The sequence below is a fragment of the Anomaloglossus baeobatrachus genome, chromosome 11, assembly GCF_048569485.1.
Source record: "Anomaloglossus baeobatrachus isolate aAnoBae1 chromosome 11, aAnoBae1.hap1, whole genome shotgun sequence".
Taxonomy (NCBI): domain Eukaryota; kingdom Metazoa; phylum Chordata; class Amphibia; order Anura; family Aromobatidae; genus Anomaloglossus; species Anomaloglossus baeobatrachus.
In genome coordinates this window covers 22,351,457-22,368,908 of record NC_134363.1, presented here as the reverse complement: position 1 = coordinate 22,368,908, position 17,452 = coordinate 22,351,457, and the positions used below count along the sequence as shown (strand labels likewise).

The window sequence follows — 17,452 nt, the reverse complement described above, 5'->3', positions numbered from 1 at the left end:
CGATCACGCGCCGCCTCATTATGCATGGGCTCACTCAGCGCAAGTGAATTGAACAAGGCCACAAAGTCTAGTCGGCATGTGAATGCATGTATGCAAAATACCTACAACCACAGGTCCGCCCTATGATGGGGGTTGTGTATAATTTTGTGTAGGTTTGTATATTAGGTGTGGTGCTCTGTCCATTCTGTGTTTTCCTTGTGTCTACATTGTCCTGTTTGCAGGTTAATCACCCCCTCCCTGGCTTTTGTCCCTAAGTCTGTCAAGGGGGGCCTGGGATCCACCTAAACTCTCTGCTTACCTGAGGGATTATTCAGTCTGGTTGAGAAAGACAAGAAATAAGGAGTAAAGGTGGCTTTACATGCTACGACATCGCTTAAGCGATGTCGTTAGGGTCACGGAATTTGTGACGCCCATCCGGCTGCTTCAGTGAATTCGTTGTGTGTGACACCTATGAGCAATTTTGAATCATTGCAAAAACGGTCAAAATCGCTTATTGGTGACATCCCCCCTTTTCCCAATTATTGTTGCTGATGCTTGGACGATGTAGTTCGTCGTTCCTGCGTCAGCACACATCGCTACGTGTGACACCGCAGGAACGAGGAACCTCACCGTACCTGAGGCCGGCGGCAATGCGTAAGGAAGAAGGTGGGCGGGATGTTACGTCCCGCTCATCTCAGCCCCTCTGCTTCTATTGGCCAGCTGCTTAGTGACGTCGCTGTGACGCCGAATGAACCGCCCCCTTAGAAAGGAGGCGGTTAGCCGGCCACAGCGACGTCGCTAGGCAGGTAAGTACGTGTGATGGGTCTGTGCAATTTTGGGCGCCACTGGCAGCGATTTGCCCGTGTCGCACAAACGATGGGGGTGGGTATGCACGCTAGCGATATCGGTACCGATATCGCAGCATGTAAAGCCCGCTTTAGATTGATCCTCTGACACCCCGAGAGACAATAATAATAATAATTTTTATTTATATAGCGCCAACATATTCCGCAGCGCTTTACAATTCAGAGGGGACATGTAAAGACAATACAAAATAACAAAATTCAGATACCAAGAGGAGTGAGGGCCCTGCTCGTAAGCTTACAGTCTATGAGGAAGAGGGGAGGGGAGGGGAGGCACAAAAGGTGAATGGGGGGGGGGGGAGACTGAAAACAAATGAAAAGTCAAGAAAGAAAAATGGAAGTGAAGTAAACTGAAACACACAGCGGAGAGGCTCCATAACTGGAGATCATCATGCCGAAAAGGAAAGCCGCCATTTCTGATGTCGCCCCAAACAGCACCAATCACCCCCCTAGTAGCGACCTCGCACATGCTGGGTAAAGGCTGGGCCCGTGTTGGGAGTGAGTGGTTGGCAACTATTTAGCTGTGACTGTGAGAAACCCCAATTTCCATGGAAAAGGACTGCTGGAGGATTATGACTAAACTTCTGGGACATTTATTCCATTACTGGAATACATTATCCTCTGTGTGGTTGATTTTTTAATAGACATTCTGACTTGCCTGGAATAAATGTTCTTTGGATTGTTCAATCATCTCTCTTTCTGTTGATTGTGTGATATGGGAGGACCCCGTGACACGCCCGCTCCTATTGCCGACCACTGGAGAATCCTCACAGCTTGTATTGTGCGCACTTTGAGGATTCATAAGTCTGCAGTCACACAGAGTCACTGCAGACTTGTACCACAAGATCTGAGAACCCCTTTAATGTCATATACCACATAAGACAATTGAGAAGAGGACAGTGAAGTAAAAAAAAAAAGAGGAAACAGAGGAAGAGCGGCCGGGAGGAAATTACAATATACAAACATTAGGCAATGAGTCTGAAAAAATAACACAGTAAGCAAATCAAGAGGAAGACTCGGGAGACAGAAACTGAGGGGCAGTGGGGACTGGATCTTATTCTTCTAATGTTATATACTTTACAAGGTGAGTGCAGACTATTATTTATATAGACCATATGTGGGCAAAGCGCAGCCTGAGGGACACATGGGGCCCATTAGCAGTTCTGGTGCGACCCGCAGCCCGAAAACTCTCCCTTTCACTTGTATCTGTATTCTTAGGATGCAGACACCAGTGATGAAATGGGGAGCTCATGGCTCCCCCTTCATCATCGAGCCTGTGTGTCTGAGAGCACAGCAGACATGATGTCACTACATCGCACCAGCTGTGCCTAAGAACACAGCATAGACCGGAGCTGTGGAGGAATGAGGTTATGTGAGTAGTTTAGTATTATTCTGTGGGGAAAGGGAAACGAGGATAAAATAATGTAACGGGGTAATGTGGGAACTTTTTTTGAATGGGAGACTGTGTGGAGACATAATACCGTGTAATGGGGCAGAGTGGGGACATCTTTCTGAGTGTAGGACTGTGAGGGGGCAAAATACTGCGTAAGGCTGCAGTGTGAGGACATGTTTCTCAATGGGGGACTGTGTGGGGACAACATTCTTGTGTAAGGGGGCAGTGTAGGGACATCTAAAGGCCCCGTTACATGAAACGACGTATCTAACGATATATCGCCGGGGTCACGGATTCCGTGACACACATCCGGCATCGTTAGCGACGTTCTTGCGTGTGACACCAACGAGGGGCCGTTAACGATGGAAAATACTCACCAAATCGTCCCTCGTTGACACGTCGTTCATTTTCAAAAAATCACTGATTGTTGAGGACGCAGGTTGTTCGTTGTTCCCGAGGCAGTACACATCGCTACGTGTGACACCTCGGGAATGACGAACTACAGCTTACCTGCGGCCGTCGGCAATGCGGAAGGAAGGAGATGGGTGGGATGATACGGCCACTCATCTTCGCCCCTCCACTTAGTGACGCCGCTGGACGCCGCATGAACTACCCCCTTAGAAAGGAGGCAGTTCACCGGCCACAGCGACGTCGCTAGGCAGGTAAGTCCGTGTCACGGTTACTAACGATATTGTGCGCCACGGGCAGTGATTTGCCCCAGACGCACAAATGACGGGGGCGGGTACACTTCCTAGCAATATCGCTGCGTGTAAAGCAGCCTTTACTGAAGGGGGGACTGTGTGTGGACATAATACTGTGCAACAGGGATATATGGGGGCACAATATTCTGTAAGGGGGCAATGTGGAGACATCATTCTGCATAGGAGGCTTTCTGAGGATATAATTCTGCATGAGGAGCTATGGTGGTGACATAATACTGAGGACGGGAGACATGGCATGAGCCAAGGATGGGAGACATAATTACAGGAAGAAGCTGAGGATGGGAAACCTAATTAGAGAATGGAGCCAAGGATGAGGGATATTATTCTCATGCGCTGTCCGGATCCGCACACGAGAATTACTTCTACGGCGTCAGAATCTGTTCACATTTCAGAGTCCGACAGGCAACCAGGACTTTCTTGAGTGCTAAGCTCAGCTGGGCATTGGTTGAGTTGTTCCACTGCTCCCAGCCATGCAGGAGTTAAATGTTTTTGGAGAAGTGTGCAAATTGTCTCTCCAGTAAAGGAGACAAACTCTAGCACAGCGCCACCTATTGGAAGTAGCGATCCTAAAAGTCACAAGTGGATTTTCAACAATCCTTTGAAATATGACTCAGGATATATAAGCCAGATCAGAATCCCAATTTGCAGACACGGTGTTTCGGGGTGCTTGCCCCTCGTCAGTGCAAAGTATGGGGGTGTCTGATCTGGCTCATGAGAAAGCTATGTGGGGACCACGGGGGAACACTATTCTCCTTAAGGAGACTTTGCAAGCCAGTCTGGCTGCCAGGTAAGGGGACTTATAGCTGCAATGCCCCTCTGGGAAATATTCAAATTGTCTCTCCAGTAAAGGAGACAAACTCTAGCACAGCGCCACCTATTGGAAGTAGCGATCCTAAAAGTCACAAGTGGATTTGGAGAAGTGTGGTACTCTTCTGAGAGCCAGGTTGTTGATACCCTCCCACAGCTGATCTCCTCCTATTTAAGGCTGGGGAGTGTAGTAGGAGGCTGCTGAAGATAGTTTCTGCTTGCAGTTGTGATATCTCAGCATCCGTGGCGATCCTCTGTTTGGTGACCAGCGATTTGTTATCTGTGCTGTATGATAGCTCCCTGGTGTGACTTTCCCCTTCCCTTTGGTTCATTCCCTCTGGCGTATTTTTGTCTCTTTTCTGTGGATATCGGAGGTGTGAGTTTGAGTTTTACCCCCTTGTCTTTGTCTTGTGGGAGATGTATTTCTCTGTGTCCTTCTCAACCCTGAGTTGGGTGTATGGGGTATTAGGTCAGGGCCCAACAGGAGACAGGGCCAAATCGGGGACCCGGACCTCCCTACCCTTAAGGGTACCTCCGGGGTGAGGGTGAGCGTAGGGGTCACAGTCTTAGAGCCAGCATAGGTTTCCTTGTGTCCCCTAATCACCCATGACAATTATTACAGGAAGGAGCCGAGAATGTGAGACATAATTACAGGAAGGAGCCAAGAATGGGAGACAAAATTACAGGAAGGAGCTGAGGATGGGAGACATTACTACAGGAAGGAGCCATTATTACAGGAAGGAGCTGAGGATGGGAGACATTACTACAGGAAGAAGCCGAGAATGGGAGCCATTGTTACAGGAAGGAGCTGAGGATGGGAGACAAAATTACAGGAAGGAGCCGAGAATGGGAGACATAATTACAGGAAGGAGCTGAGGATGGGAGACATAATTACAGGAAGGAGCTGAGGATGGGAGACATTACTACAGGAAGGAGCCGAGAATGGGACACATAATTACAGGAAGGAGCTGAGGATGGGAGACATTACTACAGGAAGGAGCCGAGAATGGGAGCCATTATTACAGGAAGGAGCTGAGGATGGGAGACATAATTACAGGAAGGAGCTGAGGATGGGAGACATTACTACAGGAAGGAGCCAAGAATGGGAGCCATTATTACAGGAAGGAGCTGAGGATGGGAGACATAATTACAGGAAGGAGCTGAGGATGGGAGCCATTATTACAGGAAGGAGCTGAGGATGGGAGACATAATTACAGGAAGGAGCTGAGGATGGGTGACATTACTACAGGAGGCTAGTACAAATGACATTTTTACAGCATAGGGGCAAGGACGGGATATTATGACCAAAAGGGGGACATTGTTACAGGATAGGGAATATTATAATCATAGTGGATTTTGTTCAGCAACAGGATGATGATTATATTCTGACCTTATGTGATGATAATATATTCTCATTGTTTGATGGTATTTATCCCCTTTAAGTTGATTATTAGTTTAGATATAACAGACTTTAGTTCAGTAACAATATGTGTGACTACTAAGCAGAAGAATTAATTAGAAAATGATTTTATTGCTATTTACTGTATATATGTTATGTACATTCTTATTCTTTTGTTTAATGAGGGGTTGAAATACAATTGTCTTGATGGTGTTTAGAATGCTATGGAGGCCATATATCTGACCAACAGAAGTTGGGGGGTACAAGTCAAAATTTTGTACCAGAGCCCATAAGACTTTAGTTATGTCTTTTACTGTAGAATTTATTACTACATAAGAAACTTGCAATGTTTTACTCTCTTAGTCAGGATCAGTGAATATGACAATAATCACATAGGCTATAAATCACAATTTATATGTTGGTTTTTCTTAAAGCTAAATAGTTCCAAATTATTTAACTTCTAACTACTAATGTGACACAGACTAGATCTGATATTTATTCTACCTTTTCTTTTTTTACAAAAAGTCAGCACTCAAGTTAAAAAATGGTAAAAAGTTGATTTTTAACCTACCAATTAGTAGATAGATAGATACTGTAGATAGATAGAGGGATAGATAGATAGATAGATAGATAGATAGATAGATAGAGGGATAGATAGAGGGATAGATAGATAGAGGGATAGATAGATAGAGGGATAGATAGATAGATAGATAGATAGATAGATAGATAGATAGATAGAGGGATAGATAGATAGATAGATAGATAGAGGGATAGATAGATAGAGGGATAGATAGATAGAGGGATAGATAGATAGATAGATAGATAGATAGATAGATAGATAGATAGATAGATAGATAGATAGATAGATAGATAGATAGAGGGATAGATAGATAAATAGATAGAGGGATAGATAGATAGATAGATAGATAGAGGGATAGATAGATAGATAGATAGATAGATAGATAGATAGATAGATAGATAGAGAGATAGAGAGATAGAGGGATAGAGGGATAGATAGATAGAGAGATAGATAGATAGATAGAGAGATAGAGGGATAGATAGATAGAGAGATAGAGGGATAGATAGATAGAGAGATAGATAGATAGAGGGATAGATAGATAGATAGATAGATAGATAGATAGAGGGATAGATAGATAGATAGATAGATAGATAGATAGATAGATAGATAGATAGATAGAGGGATAGATAGAGAGATAGATAGATAGAGGGATAGATAGATAGATAGATAGATAGATAGAGGGATAGATAGATAGATAGATAGATAGATAGATAGAGAGATAGAGGGATAGAGAGATAGAGAGATAGAGGGATAGATAGATAGATAGATAGATAGATAGAGGGATAGATAGAGGGATAGATAGATAGATAGAGGGATAGATAGATAGAGGGATAGATAGATAGAGGGATAGATAGATAGAGAGATAGATAGAGGGATAGATGGATGGATGGATAGAGGGATAGATGGATAGATAGATAGATAGATAGTTAGATGGATGGATAGATGGATAGATGGATAGATAGATAGATAGATAGATAGATAGATGGATAGATAGATAGATAGATAGATAGATAGAGGGATGGATGGATAGATAGATAGATAGATAGATAGAGGGATGGATGGATAGATAGATTGTAAGCAAAATACATTCCTCCTTTGGCTTTTGAACTCCAAATTAATAAGATTTGTTTTACGAGCGCTTGGGAAATCAAATACAGCACACATGCTTAGTATGTGTGATGATACAGGCCGGTATCTGCTTTGGCAGCGTTCCAGCCCCAGCCTGATCATGTCAAGGGTTAACATTAGGGATGATTGAACAACCCTAATATTCACTTCGCCGAATATCCGGTGAATACGTCACCGCTATTCGACTATTCGCGAATATTCGACGCCCAATGTAAGTATATGGGCAACCAGAACACTCTCTCACCTCTCTCTCTCTTCTATCTTTCTTTCTCTCTCTCCTCAGAAATTACGCCAAACCTGGAGGCTGGAAAACGAGCCCCAGGAAGTCACAAATTAAACTAAAAGTATCGGAGCAGAAGTATTTTTATCCTTCGGATACCGAATAGTGGCGAATACATTCGCTCATCCCTAGTTAACATCCCTCTGCCTCATTCCTGATTCCGGGACATTATATCTGGCCACTGCTCCTTTTATGCAGTGTCAGTTATAGTCTCTGTCTATAGCATATGTAGCTGGCTCTCGTGAGTTCCCTGATCCGTCCTACCGCATTCCTCTGACTTCTTGACTCGTATCTGTCAGCCTGCTCCCGGCCCCGCCCCTCCTACCTTATCCCCTTGTGTATTTTGACTTCCCGGTATTTCACGTAGGCCCCATCCCTGACTTGGTTCTCTCCCTCTCCTTTGCTTTCTCCATACTGACCGGCTCCTGACCCCGTAACTTTCCACTCTGTGTTTGGTTTTTCTCCATGTACTTTGTTTTGACCTCAAATAACTGACTCAGATCTCTGACTATTCTGCTGCCATCTGGTGGTGACTTTCCTGTACTACTCCTGGTCTGCTATTGTGCAGGGTTACTTGTCTCTATTAGCACTCTGCTGTCATATAGGGGAGTTTACGCTGTACTGCTCAGGATTTCCCATAGTGCAGTGGGACAGTATGGTGTACTTAAAGAATTCCCCTTTATTAGTACATGTGACCAGTTTATATAGGGTCACAGACAAATGAAAAGTTCCTCTCAACTATGCACCAATTTGAGGAGGGGCGTGAACGGAAATGTGAAACTTCCCCGGTCATCAGTGTTAACTGAACCCTATGACGTCATTAGTTATAAGACAAGATGGAAACAATGACACAATTTGGATTCTATTCTCTCGCATAGATCTAGTTTTGGCAAGTTTTTTATTCACTTTTGCTTTTATCCTACAGAACAACAGAACAGAGAAAGTGAGATCCAATCTATTCAATAGAATCTAAAATCTACTCAACAACTCAACCAAAAGATCATCTCAGTATCAAGAGGAGGCGCATAAAGCCCAGCATCATGTGGATTAGTGTTGTGGTTCTCCTCCCTCTCTTCTGGAAAGGTAAGTACTACTTCATACAGCATCGATAACTTGATGCAAGGTTTGTTTTGAAACAGTTTGAATAGTTTTGCCAATTTCCAATTTGTTTGCTTTATTTTGCCAATGTTTAGTGTCTAGGACTCGAGCAAATAGGGTGATGGGATGCATTAGAAGAGGTCTGGGGGCACGAGATGAAAACATCATTCTCCCTCTGTACAAATCACTCGTCAGACCACACTTGGAGTATTGTGTGTAATTGTGGGCAAGTAGAATATTAAATGGAGTGGATGCATTACAATACCCAGAAAGGTTATCAAAATTAGGTCTATTTACTCTAGAAAAGAGAAGACTTAAGGCCGCTTTATACGCTGCGATATTGGTACCGATATCGCTAGTGTGGGTACCCGTCCCCATCTGTTGTGCGACACGGGCAAATCGCTGCCCATTCCACACAACATCGCCCAGACCCGTCACATGTACTTACCTGCCCGGTGACGTTACTGTGACCGGGGAACCGCCTCCTTTCTAAGGGGGCGGTTCATTCAGCGTCACAGCGACGTCACAGCTGCGTCACTAAACCGACGCCCAATAGCAGCGGAGGGGCGGAGATGAGCGGGACGTAACATCCCGCCCACCTCCTTCCTTCCGCATTGTAGGCGGGAGGCAGGGGAGAGCTTCCTCGTTCCTGCGGTGTCACACGGAGCGATGTGTGCTGCCGCAGGAACGAGGAACAACTTCGTTACTGCTGCAGTAACGATATTAGAGAATGGACCCCCATGTCACCGATGAGTGATTCTGCACGTTTTTGCGATGATGCAAAATCGCTCATAGGTGTCACACACAACAGCATCGCTAAAGCGACCGGATGTGCGTCACCAAATACGTGACCCCAACGACTCCGCATTAGCGATTTCGTAGCGTGTAAAGCCCCCTTTTGGGGAGACCTATTAAATATGTACAAGTATATCAGAGGGCCATAGAGAGATCTCTCCCGTGATTTGTTTGTACAAAGGACTGTGACAAGAACAAGGGGGCATTCTCTTCCTTTGGAGGAAAGAAAATTCCTACATCAGCATAGAAGAGGGTTCTTCACGGTAAGAGCAGTGAGGTTCTGGAACTCTCTTCCTGAGGAGGTGGTGATGGCCAACTCACTGAAAGAATTTAAGAGAGGAATGGATGCTTTTCTTGATAGCAAAAGTATAGAAGGTTATGCATAACATAATATTACAGGTAGAGAGGTGACCCAGCTTAGGAGTCGGGAAATATTTTTTTCCCTATGAAGAAAACTGGCTTCTACTCTGTGGGTTTTTACCTTCCCCTGGTTCAACAGTTCAGAAAAGCTGCACTAAAATTGGCTGGACTAGATGGATATAAGGTTAGCCTTAGAAACTATGTTAGTATGTTATTATGTTAGCACTTGCCCAAATGATTAAAATATATAAGTTTTTTTAAACAATTAAAATACTCTGTACTTGACTTGAACCCTAAGAGCAATCACTAATTGGGCAGTTCAGCGCTCCGCCCACTTGTTTTACACCTATTTCTGCCTTTTTCTGGCTCTATTAAGCCAGAGCTGTCAATCAAAGAAGTGGGGTGCAGATATAGTACAAGGCAAGGTGCACGTAAACGTTTGCCCATTCAGGGATGCACTTAGCAGCACCTATGCTTGGTTTGAACAGTCATTTTGTGCTGACAGAGTCCTTTTAAGAAACAAAACTCAAAATATTTATATAGTTGTGAAGTATTTGATACGTGGATTTCCCGATATGTAACAATGATACTTTTTTGTCCTTCTACAGGTATCACAGGCCAGATACCGGGATATTCTATCCAAGTGGATTCCAATGTCACTGTACAGGAGGGTCTCTGCGTCACGATTCCCTGCACCTTCATCGCTGATAATAGAAGTCTGTTCAATAATTCCACCGGATACTGGATACAGAGGTGGGACCCATTCTATCGATATTATATCGCAGCCACTAATGATAAATCCAGTGATGTGAAAACAACAAACTTCCGTCTGACGGGAAATCCCGATAATGGAGACTGCACCCTGACCATAACTGACGCCAGGAAAGAAGATGAGGGGCGGTATTTCTACAGATTTGAAGAAAGCAAAAACAGTAGAGTGAAATATAGTTATGGCTATAGAGGACCAATCGTCATTACTGTGACCGGTAAGAGAATCTTGATACAACTGTGACCTGTGTGTGCTCTGTCTATGTCACTGTGCTGCATATTATATAACATCTAATAACTTAGGAGTAAAAGATGTTGCACCTCATGAAGTATTTCCAGGCTGTGATCTCCACATTAAACCATGTTATTCTATCACAAATAAATTAAGAAAAAAACAGTCTTGAAAAAAAAAACAAAACAAAAAAACGTGGCTTTGTGTCTGCAGACATTACGCAGTCCAATATGTCTCTATAGTCAGATGACAAAGAATCCTTTGCATGCCCGTACTCTGCAGCGCTGCGTCACCTCTGTCCCAGGAGCGGACACTGAATGGCTCTTATATTGGGCCAGAGTTTGTTCCCCCCCCAAACACACATATTTACCTGTATATATATAAAATACCTTTTGATTTAATTGATTTGAGTGCATCCCAGGACAGTGAATAATAGAAAGAGGATATCATCCCTGCACAGTTCTTTCATTTGGGCGCCAAATGCAGCAAGAGCTTTCCGTCATAGAGGCGCGGCCGGTGCAGGTTCAGTCACCGCTAAGCACATAGTGAGTAGCGGCTGTAACCGCGCCCCCAGTACTGACTGACAGCCGGATCTGCACTGATGCGCCGCAGAGTCGTCTTCCCACTGAGTTTCTCCTCCCCTTAAAGAGATTTTTCTATTAATTTATCTTTTACTTATGTATTTATTTTTTTGGCAAATACATATATTTTGTTATTAGCTCTTTACATGTTAATTTTGATGCTGTGCTATTTCTTCAGCACACACACATACACACACATATATATATATATATATATATATATATATATATATATATATATATATATATATATATATTTATTTATTATCTTTAATTTTTCTCTTCTTTCATCTCTTCTTTCATTTCTTTCATCTTTCTTGTAGCCGTAGACGTCTTCTCCACCGAATTTCTCTTCCTTATATACCCTGTAATGGAGTCTATTGTCTCAATATTTAAGCCCAGTCTGTTCTCTCTATTGCTCACATTGTTTTTTGCAAATTTTCTTGCTTTTTTAACGATTCAAGGCATTTTTACTACTTTCTGCACAGTGAAGTTTCCCTCCATGTCATTAATATTTGGTGGCATTGCCCTGACACTGTATGACTTGAGGGAAATGTTTTGGATCCTTCCACAGCTTCTCACAATAGTTGGTAGGAATTTGGGCCGATTCCTCCTGACAGAACTGGTATAACTGAGCCCTGTTTGTAGGTCGCCTTGCTTGCTGGTTACAAAGTGGCTTAAGGATAACAAAGTCATGGTTTTGGAGTGGCCGTCACAAAGCCCTGATCTCATTCCTATTGCAAATTTATGGGCAAAGCTGAAATTGACTTAGTTTTAGTTGTCTGCATTGGTGTTTTTCATACATAAAATACTTTAATAAAAGCTTAGGGGGTTTTTGCTCTTTTTTTTTTTTTTTAATAATTATTTCCTTTTCACTATGCATTGTACACTTACTACTATTATTATAGAGGTGCCCACTTTTCTTAAATCTCCCCTGCAGCAGTTTTTTTAATTTCACCCCTGGAGTGGTGCTTCAAATCAAAGTTCCCTGATCAAAGTTCTCATACTCACCCTCCGGTGGCTTCATTGTCTATCACCGCCGCTCCTGACGGTCTTTGTTAATTTGTGACCTGCCGGCAGCTCCACTGTTTAATGGAGCACGTTGGAGGTCACAACTAGAGATGAGTGGACCTGAAGTTTAAACTTTGATGTTTTCGTAATGAACACATAACTTGCAAAAAAAAAAAAAACAGTGTTTGAGTTTGGGTTCTTCACATATGCAAACAACTCGATCGATCTGTGCTGTGATTATGAGTGCTTGGGGCTCAGTGTTTGAACGTCTCACACTGGTGATAAAATCAATGTTATTAGATTTACTGTATACAAAAAATACAAATGAAAAAACCTTAGAAGTGCTCCGCTTATGGCTAGCTATATGTGGGCAGAGACCCGAACTGCCCAATCAGTGACTTCCAATGGGATTTGGGTCAAGTTCAGGTCTAGAACAGAACTTTATCTAAAGTTCGGATAAACCTGCAGAACCTAAACTTCATCGGGTCCGCTCATCTCTATTCACAACTCAATACAAGTCTATAAGAGTCTTGTTCTGGCCTCATTACACCTCCCATAGTGAAAAGATCCTAACGTTTTCTAATTTTTCCAATTTCTGTTGGATCCATTCTTGTAGATATTTGTCAGAAATCATAATAAATTCTTATTTCTTTTGTAGATCTCACAGAAGAACCGATCATCTCAGATCCTGGGACCCTCATTACTGGTATCGATAAGACCCTGACCTGTTCTCCACCAAGAAATTGCCCTGGAACATCACTATATTTCCAGTGGAAGAAAAGTAATGTGGCCGACGTCTGGAAGAAAAATTTATCTACCGTAACATTTACCCCATCTAGAAATGATCACCTGGAAAATATCACATGTGAAATGACAAATGCCAAGGGGAAGATGACCAGGAAAACCATTCTTCTTGATGTCTACTGTAAGTTCTTATGAAATAACCATTTTCAGGGTTGAAGAGGTCCAAGAAAAAATCTAAAGATTCTCTTTCCCTGGTGGACCCAGACTTCAACTGAAAATGGGCCAAAAAGGCTTAGCAAAAAAGCAACCCAATTTTGTCTTGATGTTGGGGTGACTCACTTTCCACTTTGGTCTATCTCTACTTTGATGATTCAGCAACTACAAAATATATGATGATATCCGTCCTGTATGTAGAATAATAACATATTTTGCAATGCAATTTGCGTTAATATACGACACTCCTCGAGATTGGGTCCAAAAACACAGGTTCTAATCTGTAGAAGCCATACGTTTCATAAACTCAGCCCTCCTTAAGGTTGAGGTGATGCAAACACTTTATGACACAATCCAAAATAATGCACACTGATGAGCAAAAGGGTAACAATGTTTTGAAATTTTGGCTCCATATCTCACCATCAGGCTTCATATCTCATCTTCCACTACAGCTTCAAATGTGAGACGACCTTCATTTTATAGACAGTCATCTTGGCTATCTCATACATAAAGTTGACTTGCCACTACTTAGCATATGATTTGTTATGCAGATTCTTGTCATAGCGCAGCATCATTACTGTTTTGCTTCTGGTCGAGAAAAAAATCTTTTTTTCCTGTATACTACAAACTACAACTTGTTCTCAAACTCCCTAATAGCTGAATGTGTTATGAGGTTGATTCCCAAGTGAAAGTTACTGGTTCAAATCAAGGAGCAGCCATGAAGATCATTTCCCAAGAAAAGAAAAACAGCGTCATCCAGCTCATCGATAGCGGTCTCTCGGCCAAGCACATTGCCAAACTACATCATTCGAGGTCATGATGTTGGAAAAATGTGAAATGAAGTCAGTTCATCCATTCAAAAGCCAAGAGGTGGACGCCCAGGCAAAATATTGGAGTCACAAGTAAGGTCATCACAAGGTCTATCAGCTCTGGGGCGACAAACACGGTAGTGAAAGTGGCTTGAATGCTTCCTAATAGTGAGATCACAGATGTCTATGGAAACACCATGGGATGCATGTTCCACAAGTCTGGAATGGTGTCCCGAAAAAAGTGAAGAAGCCTCGACTTCAAAATCATCATAAGAAGCGTCAGCGTGAGTTTGCCAAAAAAGTACAAAAAGTGAACAGTAGAAGATTGGAAATGGGTGTGTCTGGCAAGGAAATGCTCAGCATGTGATGCAATAGGAGAGGAACACCAGGGAAATGATATAAAGGAGGCCCTGGTGATAGGGGAAGGGGTCACTCCTTAACACTCCCCTCAGTCTGATCCCTGCGATCCCTAACATCCCTAGATGGGTCCTTCTCCCTATGCGCGATCATGTGCCCAGGCCCTGGCTGACCTTGGACTCACCTTAGCTTGTGTGTAGAGCTCCAAGATGCTAGTCATACTACTGCAATAAGACAACACATGGAGAGAGGTGAACTGGCAGGACAAAACACAAAAAGAACTCCAAGGCTTCTCTACTAAGGGAATTCACAGCTTCTACTGGAAAGAACTCCACAGTTTCAACTGGGACAACTTCATCAGAGTGGTCAGCATAAAAGATCTATAACTGGTATAGGATAGATCTAGGAGTGAGTTTAAATAGAAGACTAATAAGGTCATAAGGTCCAGCAGCTGAGATAACTACAAGGACTTTCAGCAAAGAAACAAAAGAACTCTTAACACCTTCGACACTGAAAGGAAATAATTTCACTTTATGCAAGATTATTGCCAAAAGGGCTCAAAAGAGTATGTGATCAGCCAAACGCCATGACCTTCTGATCCCAGGTACCTTAGAGGTCACAGCAGGGTGTGACGTACTCGTGAAAGGGTGATTTGGATTGATAAGATGAAAGTCAATAGACTAGGCCATGGGTCCCCAATTCCAGTCCTCGAGGGCCGCCAACAGTGCAGATTTTCAGGATTTCCTTAGTATTGCACATGTGATAATTTATTCACATGCACAGTTGATGATTCCAACACCCATGCAATGCTAAGGAAATCATGAAAACATGCACTGTTGGCGGCCCTCAAGGACTGGAGTTGGGGAACCCTGGACTAGGCTCTGATGGGCACAAATGGGTCTAGAAAAAAAACTAGAAAAGGGGCTAACCGATCGAGAAATTGAAGGACCTGTTAAGTTCCTTGGAGGGAGCTTTATAATATGGGGTTTATTGCTCCATAGCCAAAGGCGTTGAATTCTTGAAGAGGATGTATGATGGTTTCAATACTGAGCTATATTTGAGTATCCTACAAGACGAGTTACTTCATACAGTCAAGTACTATGGGTAGAAAAAGGATGACATAGTGTTCCAGTGGTACAACAACCCAAAGCATACACTGAGATTGGCAAAGAAAGGGTTCAATGACAAAGAAGTAGAGGAGCTGAATTAGCCCCACAGTCCCCAGACCTCAACCCAATTCAACACTTTTGGGTAGAGTTGAAGAAAAAGCTGTATACATACTAGAGATGAGCAATCCTGATCGGCAAAGATCGGAAAATGTTAAAATCATATGATCTTTAGCCGGATCAGGATTGGACTTCTGAACATTTACCGCAAAAGTCAGCAATCTTGCCAAGGATCGGTAAATGTTCGGATGGCAAAAACCATCCTCTTACTGCCCATCACAGCCATGTCAAGTATTGCCATGGCTGTAATTGGCTACTGTAAAAAAATGGAAGCAAAAGAGTTAAAGCAGTACATAATTACAGAGTCTCCCTGTAGCTTCATTGCTACTCCAGAGGCGGATAATTATCCCTAATGCATATTCACTGCTTTTCCCACCTACCGGCATCTCTAATTGGCTGCAGTCAGGCCATGACCCCCACCCTCTCTGAAACATTCTGCTGATGTAAAATAAATAAATGTAGAAAATGCAGTGCAGTTCCCCTATATATTAATACAGCACAGATAAAGCATTAAGCTACAGGCTGCAGCCCCCAGCCATGTGCTTATCTAGGCTGTTTATCAAAATAAGAAAATAAGAGGAACCGTATGCGGATCTTTAAAATTTAAATAAATAGTTTAAAAAATTGGCATATGCCCCCCTCCAATTTTTATACCCACCCAAGATAAAGCCCGACAGCTGGGGGCTGGTATTCTCAAGGCTTGGGAGACCCATGCTTATTTGGCTCCCCCAGCCTAAAAATAACAGCCTGCAGCTGCCCAAAATTGTCGCATCCTTTACATGTGACAATCCCATCACTTTACCAGGCTCTTCCAGATTGCTCTGGTGCGGTGGCAATCAGGGTAATAAGGGGATAATGGCAGCTGAAAGCTGCCACTAAGCCCTAGATTAATAATTAGTAATAAGGGCTGTCTATGAGATCCCCCATTACTAATCTGTAAGTGAAAAGAAAGAAACGCAAAAAGAAAAAAATCCTCTATTTGAAATAAAATACAAAAAAACACCATCTTTCACCACTTTATTAACCCCCCAAAGACAAGGGTCCTACGTAATCCACACGAGGTCCCACAACAATACCAGCTCTGCTACCTGTGAAGGCATAGGTATCCACAGGTATTTAATGTATCCTCTTTATTCTGTTGCAGATTCTACTGTTGCCATCACTGGAGAGGTCATCGGTAAGACAAAATTTTTACATAAGGAACAGAAAATAATTTTCTCACTTGCTTTATTTCTCGTGAACTGGGATAGGTCAGGGGCTTGGGTTCTTAAAGGTTTTTCACAACATGATACAATAAATTGTTAAAAAATTGCAAAATGCTTGTAAATCAAATGGAGGGATTTATATTTTCATTGCTTAATGCTCACAATGGTTGCAAACTTTCTTTTTTATTTCCAGAAAAAGGAATAAATAAATCAAACAATATCATCAGAGCTGAAGAAGGTTCATCAGTGATAATTAACTGCTCAGCAGAAAGTGGCCTATTTCTTAATGACACCGGGACTGATAAGAAGAATAAAGCTTCCCAGCATGGGACTGGTAAAGAGCTGGTGCTCAAACTAGACAACATGGCGACGGAACGTACCGGTGTCTACACCTGCTCAGTAATGACTAAAAAAGGGATAAAAAGCAAAAATATCAATGCAATTGCGCAACGTAAGTATTATCATTATACAATAGTTATATTATAATTTAATTTCCCTGTTTCCCCAAAAATAAGATGACGTCTTATATTATTTTTTGCCTTGAAAAATGCGCTAAGGCTTATTTTCGGGGTAGGTCTTATTTTTGTGAAAACACTGTATATAATTATCATTCTCATTATTTTTAATATTAAATCTAAATTTACTTTTGTTGGAGAATACAGCATTTAAGAAGGTGAACTATCAGTACGATATGTGTCACTATCTCTAGCTCCTCCTCCCCAGTTTTCTCTCCATAGACTATTATGAGCATCAACTGTTATTTCCTATCTAGTAACGTGAAAGTCTATAGGAGGTGAAAGAAGCAGGTTTCTCTGAAAAACTCCTAGCATACAATATAGTAATTTTTAGAGAACATATTGGGGGATAAAGATGAATTAGAGGTAAAAAAGACGAATTAGAGG

General features: G+C 42.5%; 1 protein-coding gene across 1 annotated transcript in view; it reads left to right on the top strand.

The window, feature by feature from the left end:
- Positions 1 to 1,839: 1,839 nt before the first annotated feature.
- Positions 1,840 to 17,452, top strand: part of LOC142256711 (sialic acid-binding Ig-like lectin 13) — a 29,775-nt gene continuing 14,162 nt past the window's right edge. Inside the window, exons 1-6 of the mRNA XM_075328563.1 lie at positions 1,840 to 1,926; positions 8,077 to 8,234; positions 10,013 to 10,390; positions 12,655 to 12,921; positions 16,490 to 16,522; positions 16,744 to 17,001. Coding sequence (XP_075184678.1) covers positions 8,192 to 8,234; positions 10,013 to 10,390; positions 12,655 to 12,921; positions 16,490 to 16,522; positions 16,744 to 17,001 — 979 coding nt within the window. The 5' untranslated portion in view covers positions 1,840 to 1,926; positions 8,077 to 8,191. The remainder of the gene's footprint in view (positions 1,927 to 8,076; positions 8,235 to 10,012; positions 10,391 to 12,654; positions 12,922 to 16,489; positions 16,523 to 16,743; positions 17,002 to 17,452) is intronic.